Source organism: Myotis brandtii, unplaced genomic scaffold (assembly GCF_000412655.1).
Source record: "Myotis brandtii unplaced genomic scaffold, ASM41265v1 scaffold399, whole genome shotgun sequence".
NCBI lineage: Eukaryota > Metazoa > Chordata > Mammalia > Chiroptera > Vespertilionidae > Myotis > Myotis brandtii.
The window spans coordinates 3,559,153-3,582,761 of NW_005365325.1; the positions used below are offsets into that span (position 1 = coordinate 3,559,153).

The following is a 23,609-nucleotide window of genomic DNA, read 5'->3' on the forward strand; positions in this document are numbered from 1 at the left end:
TACTAATAAAAGGGTAATATGCTAATTAGACCGGATAGACTGGACGTCTTCCAGACAAAGCCACGGTGGCGGGGGCCGAGGCAGAGGCGGTTAGGGGCGATCAGGCCGGCAGGGGAGAGCAGTTAGGGGCATAAGGCAGGCAGGCAGAGGTGGTTAGGGGCAATCAGGTAGGCAGACAGAGGGGTTAGGGGCAATCAGGCAGGCAGGCAAGTGAGTGGTTAGGAGCCAGTGGTCCTGGATTGCGAGAGGGTGTCTGACTGCTGCAGGGATTGGGCCTAAACTGGCAGTTGGACATCCCCCGAGGGGTCCCAGATTGTGAGAGGGTGCAGGCCCAGTTGAGGGACCCCGCCTCCCCCGTGCACGAATTTTGTGTACCGGGCCTCTAGTATTTAATAAGAGAATGTCACTCACACTTTCCTGCAGCAATATTTGCCCCATTGAGTGTTGACCTGGAAATGCCTTCTCTGAGGGCAGTGCTATGGGCTGGTGCTTATGTCTATTGTATTTTGCACGTGGCATGACTTGATACTGATTCACCTACTTGAGAAAATTGAATGGCATTGCAGGAGAAGCAGCTCAGACATGTTTAGGTACAATCTGTGATAAGTTCGTATGGTGGCTTCAAATTAAGATCTGGGGAAACATAGGTGTAGAAAGAAATGGTGAGGGAGGAGCATTGCTGAGAGTGAGATAAATGTGGCTTGGTAGCGAGGGGTGGTGCGCAAGGTACTCTGCTGTCAGTACTTGATAATAGCACAATGCAGGGCCATCTGGTAAACCACTTCTGCAAAATGAAGGTGGTCACATGAATTGAGGGGAGGCCACTCTTTTCTGGTTTGGTCGCCTGACCCCCAACTTCTCCATAATGTGATAGAGAAAGCACCATGAATAAAGCTCTCTATGGTTTGTATGCAAAGCTTGCTTGAGCCTCACTGCTACAGTTGCCTAGCCTCCCTCCGCCTGCTCCACCCCAGGCTCCTCACAACAGCTGCTGGGACCTACTGAACCCTCATCTGCCCTTCCCCCAGCTCCGTCCATATGTCTAGTCAGTGTATATTGTAGTCCTTACTCTACTGTGCTCAACTAGAATTTCAGCCAAATGGCTACAATGACATTTCTATAGCAGACTAGAAGACACCTAAATCCAGACATTTCTCAGAGAAATAGACACCAATTGGCTTACTCTCTATTTCACACTTGCCTCTCTCGTTTCTTTAAATGAAGAAATCCCAGCCTAATTCAGCACACAGATTACCTTATGCCCGTGGCCTGCTCATTCATGCACACCACTGACCAGTGCCTCTTTAACCCACTGTTCCTGTTCCCCGCTCTGGGAGGGGGGCCAGATGGAAAATATCATGTAGCATATGCATTTAGGATAGAGGGTATAATTGAAAACTCTAGCTCCCCCTGAAAGGAGCCCCTAATGTGAATCCACGGACCTTATGAATAATAAATACACACAAAACTGATTCATAAAGGCATTGCACACTGAGCCACTTGTATCCTGTTTCCTGGAAGGGCTCCAAGTCCAATGGGAGGGCGGAAGTCTTGTGGCTCGCTCCACCCTCTTTCGGTCTCTCCCCTCTCTGTCTTTGCTCTCTCTGCTTCTGGGACTGTTGCAACAAGCAGAATAAACAGGAGTTGCCTTGAGGTAGCCTGAGCTCCCATTTGAAGTCCTGCTAGACCCGTGTTAAATCTGTGTGATCATGAGCATGACCCAGAGTATGTTGAGATAATACTGTTGACCAATGGATTGGTGTTCCCAAGTTTAAAGTCCACCTTCCCCACCAGCCTCCTTAAGAAAATATCCTCCCAGAATATGTTAAGAAAGAAAATTGTTGCCAGAGCACTTTAAAATCTAGCCAGATAGTTCTTTCCTGTTAGGAGAGCAAAGGGGAGTTGAAGTGAAACAAGAGGAGAAAGCATGCAGGAACGTGAAGCTAATCAGGAAGCTCTCCCGCTCTTTACATAGCAGGGTTGCTGTTTTGAATTCTGAGTCTGATAGGGACTTAGTTGAAGCATCACAGCAAATACCAAGGACCTACTACATGTCAGGTTCCATGTGAGAGGGTGCAAAATGAATATAAACTAGTCTCTGCTCCTATGGGACATATAATACAATTGAAGGAGATATGACAAGCTCATGGTAACTAGAGACAAGATGCATCCAGTGAGAGAGCTTTGACTATACAGATACCTGTGGAATCAAAGGAAGGTGAAAGCCTACCAGTGTCACATTGTTGGTATTATCCAACTTGGACAGGGATGATGAATAAGGTTTCAATGGGCAGAGGCCAGGGTGGGGGTATTTCAGGTGAAGGAAGTGTCATGAGGGAAGAGTCAGAGGTGGAAAAGCATTGAGTGCTAAATTGCAGATACAAGGAACACTGGGGAAAGAAGATCATGCTGAAGGTCTGGCTAATTCAGCACAGAAAATGCTCAGAGTTGTGTGTGTGGTTTTTTTAAGATTTAGATCTTACGGGATTATAATTAAGCAGTTTGAGGTAGGAGTCTTGTGGAAGTAAATGGCAATAATACTGGAGGAGAAAAAGATGGCCTAGACTTAGGTGACAGCAGGAAGAGTAATGAGTGGATGGATGGACACTATGGAGCCAGGCTCCATATGGTCTATGTTCAGGGCGCCAAGTCCAACGGGAGGGTGGCAGAGGGGAAAGAAGGGATGCTTGGGACCATCTACCCTTAGCACAGAGAGAAGCATACCACCTGCAACCTTCTGTTCTCACCCTAATGATGTTTTTTTAAGGGCTTCATAGCCATTGGAAGAAGAAGTACAAAAATAGAAATATTATAATTTACCAAATTAATAACATTTTGTGGAGCCAGCCAATAGGTCCTCATGCAGAGAGAAGTTGGGAACACTGTTGGGTGTAGCAGAGACAATCCGGGCACAGAATGGGAAGTAGCTGGCCTTGGCTAGGAGAGGGCCACTGGTGACAAATTCTTCCTCAGGATCCGCCACCTGTTTTTCCTTGGGAGCTGCTGAAAAAGCACAACAGAGAATGCTCTATATCCCAATAGAGTCCCAGTGAGTGTAGGGCATGCCCTGCACCTTGGGCACCTAGGGGCCCCATCCCCCACGCCCCTTCCCACGGATCATCTTTGGCTCTGGGAAGAATGGTACTGTTAGTCTGTTGGAAACTCCTCTATAAAATTGCAGTTCTGACCTCCAAATGCCATAGTCCCTACGTGTGAGCTCTGGTCTGCTGGGTGAGACCTGTTGCAACTCAAACAAGGCTATTGCCCAAGTCCATTGTGTTATCTGGGAATTGTTTCCTGGTCTCTTGGTGACCCACCAGAGGCATCACAGAGGTGCAGGGAAAGTAGATAAGCATGGGAGCCAGCCAGGAATGCTGGCTCCTCCACTTACCAGCCCTGTGACTTACGCCAAGTCCACTAGCCTCTTAGGGACTCAGAGAAGCGTGGCTATTGTCATGCGATGATGAAAATGAAAAGGAATGTCTGTAAACCACTGTCACATGCCTGTAACTACTGTGGGCTCATTACCGAGTAGGTGTTTCCTTCCAGAGATGTGGGGGACTTGGTCCCCAATCCTATTATTTACTCACTTTGCTCTTTCTGGACCTGAGATTTTGAACAAGAAGCATCCCTAGGGTCTGCTCTAAGAATTACTGGCCCATAAAAGAAGCAAAGAGGCTTTGGAGGGTGCAGCTGCTGAAGCTGCAGAGCCCTCACCAGGCTGCTGTGTTTATCATTCATTAACAGCCGCTCGGTAAAATGTGGGTAGAGGCATTCCAGAAGAAAGGAGTAATCAGAGGGAGTGTGAGGTGGTGTGCCCCCATCTCAGCATCAGCATGGTCCACCACATCCGGGTAGTGTTGATTTCTCCAGATACTGGGCTTGCATTTCGGGATAAGCCACAGGCAGAGAGCTCATTTGGTCATTTCCATTGACAATAAATAGTGGAGAAAGAGAGGGTGCTTTTTGAAGTTAGCTTACTTTAGTTTTCCCTTGGCTCATAAAGGGGCAGAGATTTGGGGAAAGGAGGCAAATGTTTTGGCTCATGCACTTCAACACTCTTCTGTTGACAAGTAAAGGAAATCAGGTTCTCTGCATTTTGCCACTTCCTCTGTTAAATTATAAAATACTCTTTTCCATGACTGAAGTCCTCAAGGAAAGTCCATAGATATGGGGACATTGAAAGCTATTATCAGAGACAAAAGGATAAGACTCTTGTATCAGCCTCAGTCTGTTTATAGTGTTTGCTTTTTGGCAGACTTGACAGTGAAGGCTGGTCTTTCAAAGAACTTGGAGGAGCCCTCATAGACACAGGACTTGCATTGCTCGCGGGGAGAAGGCTACTGCTCCTTATGGTCCTTACTGTCCAATTTGATCTTTTAAACACTGCATTATCAACTGAATTTAATTAGTGAGCCTGGAGGAGGGGGGTGAAAGCCCCTTGAGAGGGCGTGCATCAAGCCTGCAGCAGGTGTAGACTGTGGGATGCTATGGCATTGGAATGGCAAGCATTTTTGAGGAAGAAATTCTGAGAAAGCAGTTTTTGAATATTGACTTGGCATTTTCCTGTGCCTGTTCTTGGAAGTGTTTGTATTTGGCCTACAAGCTTACTGTGCAAGGAATAACCATAGAAGGTAGCCTGTGACCGGGTTCAGTAAGAATTCATACATCAGGCATGGTCATTAGAACAGAAATTTTCATGGGAAGTAACACTGAAGTTGGCTTTTTAGGGGGTGAAGATGAGATTGAGAGGTGAAGCATTTAAAGACGTAGTGGTTAAAATAGCTGGTCTAGAATCAAGAGGATTTGCTGAGGAGAAACATTTTAAATGGAAGCACTGAAGAGGTCACCATCTGCAGTCTCTCATTTTACACAGGGTGACCTCTAAGAGGTAAAAAAGGTCATGAGCCCGGGTTGTGGGAGCCTCGAAAGGCAAGCAGTATAGAGCTTAGGTGCTGGGGTGCCTTGTGTAAAACCAGGGAAATAGTGAAAGGGCTATTTACGAAAAATTTAATTTAGGGGCATGTGTTCAAACTGTGTTAAATCCTGTCTTTTTAAAAATTAAATTTATTGGAGTGGCATTGGTTAACAAGATTATATACATTTCTATGATACATGATCTGTATATTGAATTGTGTCCACCACCCAAAGTCCAATCATCTTCCATCACCATATATTTGGCCCTCTTTACCCTTTACTTCCCACACCTTCTGGTAACCACCATACTATTGTTTGTGTCTATGAGTTTCAGTTTTATATCCTACATATGAGTGAAATCATATGGTTCTTAGCTTTCTCTGACTGACTTATTTCTCTTCGTATGATATTCTCAAGATCCATCCATGTTGTCACAAATGGGATTACTTCATCTTTCCTTATGGCTGAGTAGTATTCTGTTGTACACATGTACCACATCTTCTTTATCCAGTCCTCTATGGAAGGACACTTGGGTTGTTTCCATGTCTTGGCCGCCGTGTGTGAAATCCTGTCATATAGTTGTGATATTGCCTGAAAAGCCAGCATTGTTATCCTGGCTGTTGAATAAACGACACACTTGCTCTTGTCCTGTGATTGTTTTACCTTTCACTCCTCCACCCACATTCCCTCCCAACTCACACACATCTTCAGTACATTTTTCTATGTTAATACCAGGTAAAGATCAAGCCTTTCCAAGACTGTTTGCATTTTAACTGGGACAAAAGTAAATGCATCAAGAAAAAGTAAATGCATCTAAAACGTAGAGTTTTCAGGTCTCAGTGACTTCAAATGAATGAGCCTTCCTGAAATCAAGGTGTTTGAGAGGAACAGATTGGAAGCAGGGGACACAGCTGATGTCTAAGAAGAGGGTGTTGTATGCCAGGCACTTAGTAAGCACTTCAATTTGTTAATGAGAGAAACTTTTTAGTGAATCAATGAATAAGGCTTAGGGGTGCAGGGAAAGAGAAAAGAGAAAGAACGATGGAAAGAGAACCTTTAAAGAAGGAATTGATATGACTTGGTGATTATGTGATCCTAAGGAGGAGAGAGCTTTTTTTTTTTTTTTTTTTTTTTAATTATAGACTCAACATCTCATGGCCTGGGAGAATGCCTCTGACGGAACCAGGAAACTGGGAGAGTGCTGTGTTTAATCCTAAGGGCATGCAACTAGCATTTAAGCCAAAACTTGGAACGCTCCTTCAAGCTCACCTGTTTATAAGTTACTTATATGAGTTGCGGTCCCATTTCCTGCTTCTTCTCCTTAAAGTCCTCTCTTCAACTTTCCCTCCCATTTCTGTGTGCCTGGGAAAATGGGAAAGCAGAGCTCGGTATGAATGGTGTCCTGAGATTTTTTTACAAAATGACCCATTTTTTAAATTCTTTTTTATTCCACCCTTACTCCCACTTAAATTCTTTAGAACAATGCTTCCCCCCCCCCCCAAAAAAATATATCAGCCTTTTTATGGAAAGTTATGCTTATGGTGAATTTTACTGTTTGCCTCTCTTTTGCATGGAATATGCTGCCCTGGGTTATGGAGATAACAGACCGATTTGCCTCCTGAAGGCATTCCTCCTTGACAGACTGGTTTGCTCAGATTCGAATAAACACTCCTGCCTACGGGCCAGTAGTCTGCATTTACGAGGCACTTGGAAAACACCGCAAGCTGCGGAGAGTGACCATGAATAGCAAACTTAATTTGGTTTAATGTGTTTTGGCTTGCTTGACCTCACCAGAATAAAAATGTGCCTGCTTAAATTATTGTATTGAGAGTTAAAAAAAAATAAAATAAAACCCAGAGACATTTATCTCATTGGAAGAATCTTGGGATCACTTTAGCAAAGGTTTAAGTCCATGTTTAATGTCAGATAGGCTTGAGAAATGTTTAACATAGAGCTTTAATCACAGATGAGGTTATTGTGAGTTCTGAATTTTAAGAGACTGAATTACAATTTTTCCCCCCTCTTGCTACTTTTCTTTTTCTAGACGATTGGCTGGCAACGACCTTTCTTTTATCCACCCAAAGGCCTTGTCTGGGTTGAAAGAGCTCAAAGTTCTGTAAGTAATGCAGTTTTAGAGTTTCACAGCTGGCTGTGTATTTTCTTTCTGCATAGTCAACATGCTTGGAGCGAGGTTAAGCACAGTTTCTTTTAGCTCAGGATTAAAAGGTTTAAGGAGTGGCCGGTGGGTTGGTGTGGGAGGCTAGAGGTTGATTTAGGCAAACGTAGGTCTAGATAACAAAAGTTAGAATCTGAATAAGAGGACTTCTGACCTCTAGTGCATTAGAGTTGAATATTAGACTTTTTATGTGGCTAATGCTCTGAATCAAAATCACATTTAAGCTTCACTGTTTAGGTTTTGTTTCCACATATTTTACAGCTATAAGAACGTTGAATTAGCTGACCCTTGTGGGAAAAGGACTTACAAGAGTTCCAAATATTACAGTCATTTCAGAGCTAAAGGGAACTGAGGTGCTTGTGACTTCTGTAGCCTGTGAGGGATCAGGACATCAATTCCCAGCAGAGCTCAGGAGTTTGGAGTGTGGCAGGTTGAGGAACAGGGGGACTGACTGCCAGCCCACTCACTCCTACCACTACTTGCTGGGTGACCGTGGGCAAGTCACCAGACCTCTCTGGTCCAGTGAGCTAGAGGGGCCCTTTACCATCCCATTCTGTGGTTATGACTCACATCAGGCAGTGATTTGATTAATGTGACTAGGAATGGCTTTAGGCACAAACTAGAAGGACTTCATTTTGGGTTCTGATCTTTGCCTTCAAGCTCCAGGCCCTCGCCCTCAGATGATTAAAGCTCAGGTTCTGCCCTGGCCTGCATTCACTGAGCACACGGCTGCTGCCCCCTAAGACTCAGGGTCTCCTATCCTCTTGGCACAAGTGGCTTTACCTCATGTCTGCGATTCTGGGCTCTGCTTTATTCCAACTTGAAAAGGCGTAGGGATTCCAGTGGGTGCTGTTATTCCTCCCAGTTAGCCTGTTATACCTCCCAGGGAACCTCAGCTGGGGTGATGAAGGTTAATGAGGTGCCTTCATTCCTGAGAGGAAAGCAGCCCCTGAAATGTAGATTACCAGGCACGTGCGTGTCAGAGGATGACTTGGGTTTCATTTCTGGCTTTAGAACCAATGTTTCTTGCCTTTTTTTTTTTTTTTTTTTTTTTGCAATTCTCTTGTCTTGGGTGCTTTCCACCTTGATCTCTTCCCTTTCCTGCCACTGGCAATAAATTTTTTTTTTTGAAAGAGATGACTCTGAATTCTTCTAAGAAAAAATGGTCACAGTTGCTTATTCACTAACCAAAAATTTTCTTCCAGAACCCTCCAAAACAATCAGTTGAAAACAGTGCCCAGTGAAGCCATTCGAGGACTGAGTGCTTTGCAGTCTTTGTAAGTACCTTTTTGGTTTTCTGCATTTTTGAATCATACGATCATCTGGCTGCAACATGTGTAAAGACCCGGAATTCCAAGGAGAGAGGGAGATTTCTCTACTCCTCTGGGATAAAAATGGGGGTGGCCAGTTGCCATTATGGAAATGCCCTTTGGCGAGTGAGCAGGAGGTGGCCCAGTCTGCCTCCTCTCTTTTCTCAGGGGGTGGGAGGAAGCTCCAAGTGGACACTGCTGGGTGTTATTCCACGAGCTGGTCTGTGGAAGGTCTGTGGGCATCACCCCTATGGAACCAGTGTCATGTGTGTACAGCAGTTGCAGTGTCTTGGGCCATGAAGGTCAAGGAACAGCCACAAAGAGGTCTCAGCTTCAGGTGGTCATGACAGTCAGGACAAACTGATTCGAGTTCCTTATCTGTGGACATTGAACACACACTGGGAGTGGCAACTTAATGGCCTGTGCTGCCTTCTTCCCAAGGCTCTTTGTCTTTTTGAGGAAAGGTTGGTTTTATGTGGAGTGTTCAAGATTTCAACTCTTGGTTTCTACCGTGCTCAGCTACTAATTTCCAAAGCTTTTTCATATAGCACGTCCCTCTGTTCTTCTTTTTTTTTTTTGGCATCCTTTCTCATGTATATGCATGTGTATATGTACATGAACCTGGAGAATGGGGATCATTGCTGCCGTGGTTTGTGTATGCAAACTCCCGTTCTGCCTCTAGTGGGTGGATCAGGTGAGCAGCTTGGTATCACAGGGACCCTGCAAATCCACAGAAGGGTTTGAAGAAACAACTGTTTTTTATATTGAATGACCAGGTATTTGTTAATGACTAGAATGCCTGCTGTGGAGTAGTGCCAAGGCTACACCATAGGGTAGAAAACCAAGTTCCTGTCTTTGGGGCACTTTAAAGGAAAGAGGTGAGAAGCACTCAACTGATGCATGTGTTTATCGTAACGTGACGCTTGCCAAGATTAAGAAAAGCCCTTTGCATATTTATGTCAGAATGTTTGCATCACTTTCAAAAAGAAATCCAGGCAAGTTTGGATTTATTAGAACTCTGGTTTTGAATCCCCACTCTGATAGTTACTGGCTGTGTGATGTTGGCCAGGTTATTTAAAATTCTCCATACAGTAGTTTGCTCATTACTTACTGTGTACTTGAATGCATGAAAAGGACTTAGGACAATATCTGACAGGTAATAAGTGCTCAATAAACACCGTGGAATCTCTTAATTTAAACATTGATGGTATATTTTATTAGTTTTTTTTCCTTTCATTACTAGTTTACCCAATTTGCATAACTAGGTGAAGGGAACATCTTTGAAAGTAATGAAAAAGTAGTCTTCAAAACAAGGAACTTAGTTTGTTATTCTACTAGGATCACGAATACAAAGTTACAGTTTTAGTTCACGTCCAAATAAATACAATGGGACTAAGGCATAATTTCTCAAAGTCTGGCTCTTTGACCATCTGTAACAGGATCACTAGGGGGAAATGTCCCTAAAATACAGATCTCTAGGCCATATCCAAGAAGTAATGATATTTTCTCTTTTAAGGGTCCAGGAAGCTATATTTCAAAAAATTTTCCTGGGTAATCTCATGTACATTGGGTTTTGAGATTTACTCCGAATAAAAAATTGTAATAGTTATCACATTTATGTGTTATGAGTTGGCTATATTTCAAAAAATTTTCTCAGGTAATCTCATGTACATGGAGGTTTTGAGATTTACTCTGAATACAAAATTGTAATAGTTATCACATTTATGTGTTATGAGTTATAAAATTAGGTTTTAATCACACCACGCATATATATACTAATCTGTTCCTTAATGTTTTTTTTAATTGATTGCCCTTTAAAATAACCATAAATGGAAGCTTTTGTAGGAAATGCATGTGAATTATAGAAGATTTAGGTGAAAGTAATCCAGCTGCTTATCCCATCCACTTGTTAATATAAAACCATTTAACTGCACCCAAAACACATCCCTGGAAATTGTAAATTGTAGATTAACTTTTGATTTTAGATTATCCTAGTAGTTAATGAAAAGTGAAAATAAAAATATGCACTAATAAAGCATATCTTATGCTGTAACAGTTAAACTTTACAATGCATCTAGTGTCATAAAGAAAAGAGTATCTAATGTCATAAAAAAGGAGTGTATGGGGTATCAACCACTTAATGTTCAAAATTGGGGTGAAGGGTGGGAGTGAGGAGAGGAGTCCAAACAAAAATTTTTTTAAAAAGGCGTCAGAATGCTTTTACATGTATCAGAAACACATGGAGCTATGGGTCAGGCCTGTTTTATTTGAGAAGGAAACGTTCTTGGGTTTGTTAGCATAATGGGTGTAGTGGTCAAGTCAGCTACAATTGAAATTCTGGTGTAAAACAGTCTTATCAGCACTTGAGTCAGTTTGAAAATCTGATCTTCAGACCAGAATTACACGAAGGCTTTCCTTGTGGTTTTGAAGTAGTGCTTTACCAGGAGCAAAGTTCATTAGGGGTGGAAATTGAACAGAAGTCGTTACTAAACAGGGAGCATGAACAGCCTTCCACAAAGCCCTGAGCGTTGCCTGAGCAGATTAAGAAGACATCTCAGAATTTGTCCCACTAGATTTTTTTCTTAATGTTAGAACACACTTAACATTGGATATGAAAGGATTTCAAGGGCTACGTTTCCTAAGTTTTCCACAATAGCAGAATTTCTGAACTATTTTGAACTAGAGCCTGGTAACAAACTATATACAGAGTAGGTGTTTACTGACATCGCAGACATTCATCACATACAGAATTATTTGGTATCGTAATTTCATTTAAGGCAACATAAAAACAGTATGTGAGCCTCGGTAAGATGTAAAAAAAAGTTGTTGCAAATAGAGAATAGACACATTTTAAAGATGAATAGGAAGGGAATTCAGTTAACACATTGTTAGCCTTTTAACAACTGAAGTACATTTAAATACAATAATAATTGTATGGAGTTTAAATGGTAGAATACCTTAGCCAATCCACATCCTCTCCCACTCTGGAGGATATCTGATGCCATTTATTGCCTCTCCTGAATGGATCAATTATAGCATTTTCTTTGTCCATTAATAGGGATAAATATTAATAATGTAGGTCATAGGTACAAAGCCACAGCTCTTAAGATGAATTATCTGTGAAACATTAATCTCAGTGTAAGTCCAGTTCATTGTATTTATGGGTGTGCCTCCCACACCCGCTTGTGAATTGAGGTATAAGGATTAACCATTTGTGTCACCACAAATCCTTTTTCTCACTTAACTTCTGAATTTCATTTTCCAGAGTTCTTCCCTCTGCTCTCAATGTATGTGTGACTTTTACAATTTTGGGAAATTCTTAGCACAGAGGAAATTGTGTCTGCGTATTTAATGTTGTATTATTATTTTGCCTAGAATATAGTAATTAAACTTTTAGCTCAAAATTCACCTGGTTATCTTGCTTTCAGTAAAGGCTATCCCATTTTTTTGGTGATATATGGCACAGAATTCTGCAGAAGCATGTATGGTGTACATAATACTGGGCTTCGGTTTAAAAAGTACTGACAACATTCCTTATTACAGTGTTTACCGCATCCCAACAGAACATTTAAATGACAATCTCTCTGTGTATGTAGGGGAAACATTTTGTTGAATATGAATGCATGCTATCAATATGATAATATAAGCAATTTTAGCTTTTAAACTGCTCTATCACTGAGAAACTAGGGAGGAACTTCAATCTGTACTTAAAATACAATCCAAACCCCTTACCTGGCCCACATGGGTCCACATGATCTGGTCCCATCCCCGTCTGTGTCTCTGTGGCCCCTCACTCCCTTCCTCTCAGGTGCTTATCACTCTGACCTGGCAGATGCTGGGACCACACCCAACTCCTTTCTGCTACTGAGTCTGCCCTTCGTGTTTCCTTTGCCTTTAACATTGCACCCTCTTGCTCTTTCTCTGAACCCTTCCTTCTGAACCTCTGTTAACCTTTATCTCAGTGTCCTGTTTATTTACTTCACAGCACTTCTTAGGCACTCCGTGATCATCGCTTAAATTTATCACACTGTGCATCACCCCCACCTGAATGCCTAACAAGATGCTCCATTGAAATGTGTTGAATGGATTGCAGACAGTTAAATTAGCTACAAGTAGAATTTAATTGCACTATTTAATTACATTACATGGTTAACTGTATGATTGTATGTTCAGTATCTCTCTCTCCCCAAGTGGAAGTTCCTTTAGGTTGTGAAGTGTGTGTGTGTGTGTGTGTGTGTGTGTGTGTGTGTGTGTGAGAGAGAGAAATTAAACACACTTCTGTATCATGAAAGCAAATCTCCGAAGCGAGAGAGAGAGAGAGAGAGAGAGAGCGAGAGAGAGATTGAAATTGAACACACTCCTGTATCATGAAAGCAAATCTCCGAAGCAGCTCCTTAGCCAGGACTGTGCCAGTCTGTTACATTAAAGGATGCCTGTCTCTTCTCAGGGGTAGGTTCTTGAAAGCCCAAGGAATGAACAAGCCTAAGTATGAGTCTAAGTGGATTCTTAAGGCAGCTGCTCAGTTTCCCGAGCTCTCCCATTGTCAGTGTCCCTTCTGTTATCTTGTCTTATCAAAAAGAAAGCTTCCATCTGATCCTCACCAGGACCAGGGGTCTTTAACCCCGGCTAATCTAGCGGCCCCTGGCCTGGGGGTTAGTTGGGAGCAGCCCTCAGTCCTCGCCTGGAGGGGAAGGGGACGGTTCCTGCGGGATCTGAAGCTGGAGCAGCATAGGAAACAAGGAGGCACAAAAGCCACTCTCAAAGTCAGTTTCCCAAACTAGAGAGCTGTCACACTCGATTTCTTTTAAAATTTGCTGTCATTTTGACTTTTCATCAGTTTTTTTGTTGTAGTTGTTCCCTAATTTTCACCAGGAGGTCCATGCCTGTCAGGTATGACTTTAAGTAGTGGCGATACATCAACAAGGGATTCGTGAAGAAAGTTGTGATTTGCTGGGCACATACTATACTGTCCCTTATCATATTAATAGCAGGTTGTCTTTGTGTTGAAAAGCCATTATTCCAACAATTATACCTGGTTGTGCCCACCATAGCACTTGGGACTTAGTTTCCCAGAGTTTCAGATGGGGACTTAATTTTAAGTGTGAGTAATCCTACTAGTAAGGTGTCCTTAATTTTTAAAAGGAAAAATTAAAGAAGCTTTAAAGCCACAGTAACATTGATCAGAGTAGCTGTTTAACTTTTTCTATGAACAGTTGGCCCTTTTCTTAGTAACTTTATTTTGACTAACTTTTTAAAAAGTACTTAGTGCTAAGAGAAGAGGACAAGGTGGCTTTGCTAGTACATGACACCCATATTTTTAAGTTGGCCAGTGGTAATAAGGATTAAGAATCTATTAAAATGGCTTGCTGCTGTAAAAATTTTGTTTTGAAATATTTGCTTATTTTTTCCCCTTTGGTACCAAGTCAGAATAACAATTAAATTTAATATCAAATACCAGTTATGTTGTAAAATTGTAAGTAAAACAGCTTTATTTGCTCAGCTTAATTTCCTGTTGTTTTTTTCTGTATTTTTTATATAGTTTGAAACATAATATTCCAATTTAAACCTTGTGAGGGTTTTTTAAAAAAAATCTTTCTGGTCTTTTAGCCTTAAAGGATTCACATGTAAATTCATTTCTTTGTTATGAAGGAAGGGAGAGAACTGACTTCCATACACTGATCTTGGAAAAGTTGTGAGACTTTATGAGGACTTCTAGTGGAATGAAAGAAATCAGATGTCACAGCCCGGTCATTTTATAACTCCTTTTTGTTTGAAAACACAGAGCTGTGTGGCTTGGATTGCCTCATTCCAGTAGGACTCCTTACTGAACGTGGTTGTTTATTTCTGCCAGGCGTCTGGATGCCAACCACATCACCTCAGTCCCCGAGGACAGCTTCGAGGGGCTCCCTCAGCTCCGACACCTGTGGCTGGACGACAATAGTCTGACGGAGGTGCCCATTCACCCCCTCAGCAATCTGCCCACCCTGCAGGCACTCACCTTGGCTCTCAACAAAATCTCCAGCATCCCCGATTTTGCATTTACCAACCTGTCGAGCCTGGTGGTTCTGTAAGTATCCACCCCATTTAATATCATATAGTTATGTTAATTTGGGAGCACAAAACAGGTTTCTTAGTATGAAAGTATCTTACTGATTATGCTCCTGAAGAGCGAGGGTTTGGGGGAGCTGCCTTTTATACAAAACTAGAGGCCCGGTGCACGAGATTTGTGCACTCGGAGGTGCCGGGGTCCCTCAGCCTTGCCTTCGCCCTCTTGCAGTCAGGGAGCCCTTGGGGGATGTCCGAAAGATTTGTGCACTCGGAGGTGCTGGGGTCCCTCAGCCTTGCCTTCGCCCTCTTGCAGTCCGGGAGCCCTTGGGGGATGGCCGACTGACGGCTTAGGCCCGCTCCCCGTGGACCACTACGCCAAACCGACTAGGCACTATTTTATGTTTTTACCAACTTCTCTGTTCAAACAGTATATGATGTTTTGTGTTTCTAATCTTTGAAAACTTGGATATAATAAAATGGCATTTCCTATAAAACCTGGTACCGATTCTTGATGTAAGCTCACTTGCTTCCTTCCACATCATTTCCCCCACTTCCCTGAAGGAGAGCTCATCCAAGTTTCACTTCATATAATTAAAAGCTCCTCAAAACGTTTGTTTTGATAGGGTGCATACTAAGGGATCTTTAATGTGTGCACCTTTTTTCCACTAGAGATATCTTCCTTGTCATTGGTATTCTGTCCAGTGAATCTTAGTCTGGAGTATAAATCGAGATAACTACCCAGTGCTATGTGTTTTCCATTGGTCAAGTGTTGAAATGTTTAGCTATGCCATTTGTTTTCTTTTTTTATTAGTAACTAGAGGTCCTTTGCCCTTGACAGGAGTTGAACCCACGACCTTTCAGTCCTTGGGCTCCATCCACCAATCCAAACCACTAGGGCCATTTCTTTAAGCCATACAAATTTAGACATATAAATCATTGTAATAGTTGCTATTGGGTGATGTTAAAGTCATTTTGATGCTTTTTTTCATAGGCACCTTCATAACAATAAAATTAAAAGCCTGGGCCGACACTGTTTTGATGGACTAGATAACCTGGAAACCTTGTAAGTTTATTCATATTTTGGATGATCATATTATGATGTCAAGGGTGCAATTTTGCATTTCATTGCAAAAAAGAAAAAATTAAAGGTCTTACATTCACTCATAATTATGTTAATAGTTGGCTAAATTCTTGCCATCAAATAACAAAGTTATGGATTCTAATCTAAGTTTATGGTTAAAAATGGCACAAAAATTTGAACTTGATATTTCTTGCAAAAGTACATGTTAAAAGCAGCTCAGTCTATCAAACTGTATTACCTTTCCTACACTATGGTTTTGTTAAAATTTATGGTAGAAGATTATGGAATTTTGAGCCTTATCATATTAATTCTGGGAGAAGTTTTTTGTTTGTTTGTTTTTTCCTTGAACACAGTTGCCTGGCTGGTTAATGGTTAACACTGGGATTGAATATTATCTCGAATTTCATATGCTAAGTGTGACAAAGTTTTCCAGTTTGCTTAGGGTACATTTGTTGTTGTTTCTGCTAGTTAAAGTTTTGGGGAGTTCTGGCGGTTTCAAATGTGTATTGCAACACTGAGCAAAAGACATTGTGCAGCTGTGTGTAATCGAGAGTAGGATCTTGATTTTTGTTATTTTACTTCATATTAGTTGCCTTTATTTGGAGAGTGATAATATTTGCCATTGTGGTGCACTAAATGATTCAGAGAACGGCCCAATTAGATGGGTCAGTAACATCTGATTGGAATGCTTATGGTTTTGTAATATTTTGTTTCACTGAGTTCTCTTGTTAACTCTCAGTTAATGAGAAGACCGTTAGGACTCGGTTAACCCACTTTCCTGTCTGAACAACTAAAGCAGCGGTTCTCAACCTGTGGGTTGCGACCCCTTTGGCGGTCGAACGACCCACCCTTTCACAGGGGTCGCCTAAGACCATCCTGCATATCAGATATTTACATTACGATTCATAACAGTAGCAACATTACAGTTATGAAGTAGCAACGAAAATAATTTTATGGTTGGGTCACAACATGAGAAACTGTATTTAAAGGGCCAGAAGGTTGAGAACCACTGAACTAAAGGATGGTGAGCGTCAATGGCTATTTGAAAGTTGAAGTTCTTGAAGAAGATAGTTCCAAACTCAGTTCTCCTTTTTTCTGTAAATACCAGTGTAACAGGAGACTGAAAGTACACTGCACCATGCATACAATTCCAGTTATATTAAAATTGAATCTCTTCTTCCCAGTTAAATTTTTATTTGCTACTTTTCTTTCTGTGTAGAAAAGGAAAATGAAATAGGTCTCTAAGAAGCTGGGCATTTGATTTTGTTTTACTCTCATTCTGAAATTTATATGCCAATCATATGCTACCTGCTCTTAGGTGAAAAGAATTGAGATGCAAACATACTCAGAATGAACACTTTCTTAGTACAGATCCCTGTGACATTTCTTTCTCCCAATGAACGTGACATTTTCAACAATTTGTAACCTACTAGAGGGCAATAGTTATGTGAACTAATCCTGGTTCTTCTTCTTCCTATTTATCGTGGGCCATCTTGCTGATGGTAGGGCTGAGGTCGGCTGCCTCAGGCCAGAATTTCTGGAAGCCACTCTAACTCCCAGATGGAAAGCTTCGTTGCAGACTATTGTTGCTTAGAAATGGATAATTTAATAAATTCTCTTTTATGGTGACTTTCCTGAGAAATGACATTCAGATGATTTGTTTGTTGAATGTACCAGTAATGTGTGAGTCTGAGAATTCTTTGAATTTTTTAAATTGACTTAAAAACATCCTAGAAGAATTATGATTCTTGTTTTTATTCAGTACTCTAAGAAAAGGTGTAAATTTAATTAAACTCCTACCGGGTGTTGAATGGCAATATGGTTGGTAAAGAAAGATTGTGATCTAGAGGAAGTGATATTTTTAAAAAATACATTTGTACCAAAATGCCTTTTAAATTATGACCACTCTTCAATATTCTTACATATTTTCCCCATTTTTCCCCCCTAGGGACTTGAATTATAATAACTTGGGAGAATTTCCCCAGGCTATTAAAGCCCTTCCTAGCCTAAAAGAACTGTGAGTATTTCTTTGCTGTCTTTATGCCTTAATATCCTCAGAACTCACCATGTAATGTTCTAACAGTGAGACTTTTAGGGCACTTTTGCTCCATTACCTACACCGTAAAACACATACACACAAACATGCATGATCATACAGGTTGGAATATGTCAGCTGGCATGGACAGTTCTGAATATACATTACCCAACAGAGCTAGATTCTGGGGAAAGAAAAGCTGTAATGTAGGGTCTCTGCCTTGTAGGAGCTTGTCGTATTAGTGTCATTGGGAGGCTACCACACAAGACAGACAGACAGCAATTTCTAGGTAGAAATAAGTGCTGCGTGGATCGGATAAAGAAATCATTCTAGAAAAAGACTTCATTGAGATGAGGTAATTGGAAAAGGCATCACTAAAGAGTAGAAATTGGACTGGGCTCAAAAGAATGGAAATCTCTATATATAAAAGACTAAGTGTCCATCTGTCCGACCAGTAGCTATGATGCGCACTGACCACCAAGGGGCAGATGCTCAACACAGGAGCTGCCATGACATCCACTGGCCATTTAAAAATAAACAGCACCACGGACCTGGCGCTGACAAACCAACACTCGGCTTCCCCCTAGTGGGACACAGGCCCTGCCACCACCCCAGAGCGATACCCCACCAAATTGCAGCCAATGCTGCCAAGACCCCATGGCGCAAAATGCTGCCCAGAGCCAGCCCAGCCCATAAATGGTCGCTGTGGGCGCCAGGTAATGACATCACGTAGCAACGCCTGGCTTCCTCTCCCTAGCGACCAGCCTCCTTGCAGTTTCTTCAGTCCAGGAACATGACTTGCTTTATAGCCAGGTGCAAACATTTACACTTTAACCAAATGTCTGTGAAGCATTTTCCCATGCCTCATCTCATTTGATCCTCACAGAAGTCCTGGAGTAGGTAGATAGGAGACTCGGTGGAATCCTATTTTCTTTTTGTTAGCCAGAAAATGGAGATTTAGAAAGCTTAGAAACTTGACCCAACTGAAAAGAAGTAAGAAATGGTGGAACTTGAAAATGACTTCAGGTTTTCTCACTGTGCAGAATATAGTCAAATACTGCTACAGTTAAATATTTTATCCTTTGTTCTCCCTGCGTGATCTACAATAATAATCTGCTTCGTGTTGATATTTACTGCTTGTTGCTGACAATTACGTGAAAGACAAGTTGGGGTGCTTCACTGGGCTGGAAAAAGTTTAGCTAAATCAGAAAGTGGGTCTAATTAAGCAAGTTTATTCTCTATATATAAAAGACTAAGTTGACTCGCGCATGCACAATACATAAAAAGCTCTCGCTGGCACCAATCTCACAGGTGTGTTTTGATCTGTCATTGTCGTGAATTTGCTTAACATTTCTATTATAGAGAAAGGGCGAATATCGATATTAAAATATTTCTTCTAATTTCCTTTCAATGTGCACAAATCCATGCACCAGGACACTAGTATTTAAATAAATGATAGGGACAGGGGAGCATTTTAGAAGTTGAATTTGTCAAGGGCAGTGATAGGAATGTATATGGCATAACAGGGACTGTACGTCATGAGCCAATAGCTAAAGCTGTACGATGAATTGCTTAAAGACTAAATGCAGGCTATAGTGAGAGCTTTGGGGGGCAGACATGTTATGATTCCTGTGGTCTAAAGTTCTTTGATGATGAAGGTACAGCTAAATGTAGATGAGGTTTCTGATTGATAGTAGGCTAAGCAGGGATTTAAAAAGAACTATCGGGAAAAATATGAGATAGACTTAAAAATTCAGTTTTCCCACAGTTCTGAAGTTTTCATGTAGTTGTTATCAGTTATATGCTATATAATACAGGAGTAGATACTTGGGTTTTAACTTTATTTCACAAGGGCATATGCATTTCAAAATATTTTCTCCTATCTTTTTAGGTTATTTCATAGTAATTCTATTTCTGTTATCCCTGATGGAGCATTTGATGGTAATCCACTGTTAAGAACTATGTAAGTAGTTTTGAAAGTTTCTTCTAATGTATAATCATGTACAGCTATCTCTATATGATGGCAAAAACCATCTGACTTAAGAATGAAAAGTCAGGCTTTGAGATATATGAACTTTATGAAAATAGATTTAGTTTGTGAGTGCTTCTGAACATATGAAAACTTTGATTTTTTTTTCTGCTGTTTTTACAGACATTTGTATGATAATCCTCTATCTTTCGTGGGGAACTCAGCATTTCACAATTTATCTGATCTGCATTCCTTGTAAGTATTACATAAATTCTAAAACACACCTGAATGCTTATACAGTTGCCTTAATAGAAAACTAGACTTTATTACCGTAGCTCCAGAAAAGAAACTCTTCTAGTGTCTTTTCCTTGGCCAGAAGTCCAAAGGATAAGTCTAAAAAGTTATGATAGTTTTAATTTATGTGAACATTTGGCCAAATTTTCACACTTTCAGGTGCATCCAAGAGATGAAAGCAATTTTATTTTTTAGGTCTTGTAGTGCTATCATCTTAAACTGCTTAAAAAAGAAAATGCAAATGTTGTCTATGTGAATTTTTTATTTAAAACTATTTTTTCTCTCCTGATTTCTTAAAGAGTCATTCGTGGTGCCAGCATGGTGCAGCAGTTCCCCAATCTGACCGGGACTGTCCACCTGGAGAGTCTGTAAGTGTGGCCCTTGGCAGACCAGTTGCATAAAGAGAGCACGCTGGCCTGCTAGTTGTGTGCCAGTGCTTTTTGGTGATGACGAAGACTTTGTTGATTCCTACAATCTCCCTTTGTGAATAGCATGGAAATGGATATTGGGTTTGGGCTTAGTTGACCCAGGTAGAGTATTGCCTGGTGTGTGGAGATACAATATGCAAAGGGCACTGGAAATAGAAGGCAGTAAGCAAGTGCCAGATCAGAAGCAGTGCTTCAGGGATTCACAGGTGGAGCGATCAATGCAGGCTATCAGAGAAGGCTTCCTGGAGGAGGTGAAATGTTTCAAAATGAAATACTGGCAGGTTTCCCAGAGTGGGGTTTTTATTTAGAAAGGCAAGATTTAGTTAAAGGATGGGGTACAGAAGATCACTTAAGCTAGAATTGAATGGGGCATGGTACAAAGAAATTTAGAAAATTGTTTCGGTCACAAATTTGAAAAGGCAAGCCTTGAGCACTGAACGTTTGGTTTTGGCAAAGCTTCCCAATGGGCGGTCTGTAAATGGGTTACACATGCAGCCAAGGTCTTGATGACTTTGGCCCTCGAGGTAGCCAGGTGGGGCCTGAGGTGGCCAGGATCTCCAGCCACATGGAGCCTTACCACATTATGCCACACAATCTTTTGATTTTCATGTGTGCCAAGATGTAAGAAAAAGAAGTTGAGAAGCTCTGAGCTAAGCAATTTAAACTTGACTCTTAAGGTCATTGGAGGTGTTGAGGATAATGGAGCAGGTCGTGTGAAGAGGAGAAGAAAGATTAGAGATAGGAAGAGTGGTGAGGAGGCCATGAGAATGATCCACTTGGCTAAGTGAACACATTGAACCATTGCAGTTCTTCCCTGTGGCCTGAGATGCTCCCACCCCTTTCTGCACCATCCCATCTTCTATCTGTATTGTAGCAGTAAAAATGGAGATAGAATGTCAGATGCTGGAGACACTATAGAGGAAGAAACAACAGGAATTGGTGGTTGACTGAAAATGGGAACAGAAAGGGAGGGGAGTAAGAGAAAAATGTGAGACTGTTGAGTCAGGTTGACTGAAAGAAAAGACAGGAATAATGTTTGGGGGCAGGATGCCCCCAATGTTTTGAGTATGAGTGGCAGATGCTGGGGGGGTGACAGAACTTGCAGGTGGTCATGGTCAGGCTATGACTGTGGATTGCTGTTTTTCTGTTGGTCCATGTGAGAAATCAAGCTTGTTGTTTAGATATTACCTCTAGTGTCATGAGCTTCTCTGATTTTAATATGGACAATGATACTAGCATGGAGGGTTAATTTGTCTTCCCACGTGCCTAACTTTAGGGAGAATCAGGTCATGGGATACATAGACTCTAGTCCATTTGAAAATAAGTGAGCATTTATTTTTCTACATGAGAATAGCATTTTTACCATCTCAACTTGAATCATTTCTTAGATGAGCCATGTTTTTCCGCAGGACCTTGACAGGTACGAAGATAAGCAGTATATCCAGTAATCTGTGCCAAGAACAAAAGATGCTTAGGACTTTGTAAGTTGGATTTTTCTTCCCTTCTCACACCTTTCTTTTATGTGCTTCACACATGTTCAGTTTTCTTTTTAATGAACTATTTTCGTTAGGTGATTTTAAATTATAATTATTTCTTATTTCCTTCATGGAAATGAACAATCATTTTAATAGCCCAGAGTAGGTAATGCCCATTTGAATTTAGTTTTAGGGATATATATATCATTCATCTTCTGACTTTACTTTAAACAAACTAAAACCAAGCTAGGTCCTTCCTTGATTTTTTTTCTTGTCCTGACTCCTTGTTTTTATTCGTTTCCCCAGAAGGGTCAGCTCTCCGTATCCTGCTCTGTCATCCGTAGCCTAAGCACAGCCCAAATCTGTCTTAGATCAGGAACCAACTGAGTATGGAGCTTTCCAAAAACTTTAAACTGTCCTAGGAATTAAAAGTAAATAAAAGATGTGAAAATGTCACAAGAACGAATAATTAAGTTACTAAGTTGTTAATAAGTATTCAGTGGAGAGAGATAGTAACAAAATAAGTGACTGATTGATTAAGCAGGTAATTAAATGGTGTCATGGAGTATCAAGCCTGACAATTACCACTAAGAAAAAATTTCAGTGGGATTAACTGAGAGTTAAGTAGTCCCAATACTTGATTTAATATGTTTTTAAAAATATGACTACCACTCCTCTTATAGCTTTTTAATGAAATAACATAGAAATTATTTAGGGTATAAACAATATTGTAAAATAGAATTAAAAAATCCATAACTCTAGGACTTAAACATAATTTTATATATTCCATATTATATTTTTATATTTAATTTTGTTCATTTTACATAACATTTTAAAATATATTTTATATGGTCTGTATTCAACATTATGTACTTGAAGTTTGCAACTCTTAAGCCTGTTGTATCACTAGGTGCTCTAGAAGCTTACAAGTCTTAGAAAAAATATAGTTGCTTTTCTTGTTATCTCTTCATTAGAGATAATTAGCATTGCTTTCTATGCTTTTGAGTATAGCTTTTTAAATACAGTTTTCTGATAGCATTAATTTTTCATTTCCATTGTTTTAAGGGACTTGTCCTACAACAACATAAAAGACCTCCCAAGCTTTAATGGTTGCCATGCTCTGGAAGAAATGTAAGTTGTTCTTTGACTTACTCTTCTTGCTGTGTGGTATATTGTTAATTCATTGAGCATTTCCTATTTTAAATAAATGGCTTTAATATTAAGAAATTAGATAGTCATATAATCAGGTGTTCTTATGAATAAATGTCCCATTATACCAGATATGTTCATGCAACCAGTAGTTTTTAGACATCTATGTATTAGGAATTCTATGAGACACTATGGGGAGAGAGTGGTGTGTACAAAAAGACAAAAACTTTCCTAGCTGTTGAGGGAAATCAGACCTGGGTATCTACTGTGTAACTATATAGGACATCTCTGATGGAAGTTAATGGGGAGGTGGGGGGGGGGGCATTAATTCTTCCATTTTTGATCCCCTCCTTCCTCTATGGTACTCGGTGTGGTTTTGTTGTCTTGGATCCTTTCTCACTGTGTTGTCTTCCTTTTCCACTCCTGAGCAGGGTTGATAAGGAATTTAGATAATTACATATACCCCCCATATAATTTGGGGATGAAATACCAATTAGTCTAACCATTTCAAGTTATAGATAAGTTTCTTTGACTTTCAACAGATCAATCAGTTACTTATGAATGAGTAATTAAAGTTAGAAAAAGTTTAAGAAATATTATTTTTCAAATAGAAAATCATTTTTTTCTATTTTTTTCCTTCTTCCCCCTCTTCTTTTTCTACCCCCTCTTTCCTCCCTTTACCCCCTCCTTCTTCCCCCCTTTACTCCTCTCCTTCCCCTACTCTTTC

General features: G+C 40.7%; 1 protein-coding gene across 1 annotated transcript in view; it reads left to right on the top strand.

Annotated features, from left to right (window-relative positions):
* Positions 1–23,609, top strand: part of LGR4 (leucine-rich repeat containing G protein-coupled receptor 4) — a 49,718-nt gene that overhangs the window by 15,662 nt on the left and 10,447 nt on the right. The window contains exons 3-12 of the mRNA XM_014545203.1: positions 6,962–7,033; positions 8,299–8,370; positions 14,255–14,470; positions 15,443–15,514; positions 17,481–17,549; positions 19,459–19,530; positions 19,720–19,791; positions 20,130–20,198; positions 21,668–21,739; positions 22,799–22,864. Coding sequence (XP_014400689.1) covers positions 6,962–7,033; positions 8,299–8,370; positions 14,255–14,470; positions 15,443–15,514; positions 17,481–17,549; positions 19,459–19,530; positions 19,720–19,791; positions 20,130–20,198; positions 21,668–21,739; positions 22,799–22,864 — 852 coding nt within the window. The remainder of the gene's footprint in view (positions 1–6,961; positions 7,034–8,298; positions 8,371–14,254; positions 14,471–15,442; positions 15,515–17,480; positions 17,550–19,458; positions 19,531–19,719; positions 19,792–20,129; positions 20,199–21,667; positions 21,740–22,798; positions 22,865–23,609) is intronic.